Below are 735 nucleotides of genomic sequence, written 5' to 3'. Positions count from 1 at the left end.
CTGGTGAAGCGTGTGTAACACGCGCAGTTGTCACCAGACCCGTCCACTTGCCAGCATCTTGTGCCCACTTGGCTATGCTTTCCGTGTGTGTGTTCGGATCGGCTGCTAAATCGCAATCATACTTCGGCACTTGTGCATTAACACCAATCGTACCATAGTTTCCCTTCACGCCACTCAAGTAGGCGGTCGCCGTCGAGGCGGAGTCTGGTACGCGCTTATCGACCGCGTAAGTCTTCGAGAGTCCAGTGTAAGGGAATCGATCGAAATAGACCTGCTCGGAGCTGTCGCCAAGAAAGGCGCGCGTGGCGGTAGTTGTCTGCACAGACATGCCATCGCCGAGAAAGAGTATAATATTCTTAGCGCGATTCGTATTCCGGCGCAAAGTTTGCTTCAGCTTCTCGGCAAGTATATTTTGTGCTTTATTCACCCAGTACTCCGTCGATTGCTCTGAGGAGTCTTCATGAAGGCTTTTGAGGCATGGTCCATTCGTTCTGGGATGATCTGTAGGGCAGAGGAAGTTCTAATGATTTCGAAATCAAATCTCATGAAATATGAACTATGATATACCTGAAAATCGAGGCTATTCTATATAGACATGCCAAGCTATCACAAAAAAAAAAAAAAAAAANAAAGTGAAAATCTTTTTTTGATTATAAAATTTATGACAATATTGTTTTATCTGAGCTGATAATTTGTTGTCAAAAGACTTTTTATTAGTTCTTGTCCGCAGCACCA

At 44.6% G+C, this 735-nt stretch overlaps 1 protein-coding gene across 1 annotated transcript; it reads right to left on the bottom strand.

Annotated features, from left to right (window-relative positions):
• Nucleotides 1-4: 4 nt before the first annotated feature.
• On the bottom strand, nt 5-520 carry LOC108354538 (membrane-bound alkaline phosphatase-like; the record flags this gene model as incomplete). The annotated part of the gene is made up of 1 exon (XM_017605716.1): nt 5-520. A coding segment is annotated over one exon (516 nt), but the record flags the coding sequence as incomplete, so codon positions are not given.
• Nucleotides 521-735: the final 215 nt, after the last annotated feature.

The sequence above is a fragment of the Rhagoletis zephyria genome, unplaced genomic scaffold (genome assembly GCF_001687245.7).
Source record: "Rhagoletis zephyria isolate East Lansing unplaced genomic scaffold, Rhagoletis_zephyria_1.1 Rzeph_scaffold_36942, whole genome shotgun sequence".
In the NCBI taxonomy this organism is placed as follows: domain Eukaryota; kingdom Metazoa; phylum Arthropoda; class Insecta; order Diptera; family Tephritidae; genus Rhagoletis; species Rhagoletis zephyria.
This window is presented reverse-complemented; position numbering and strand designations above follow the sequence as displayed.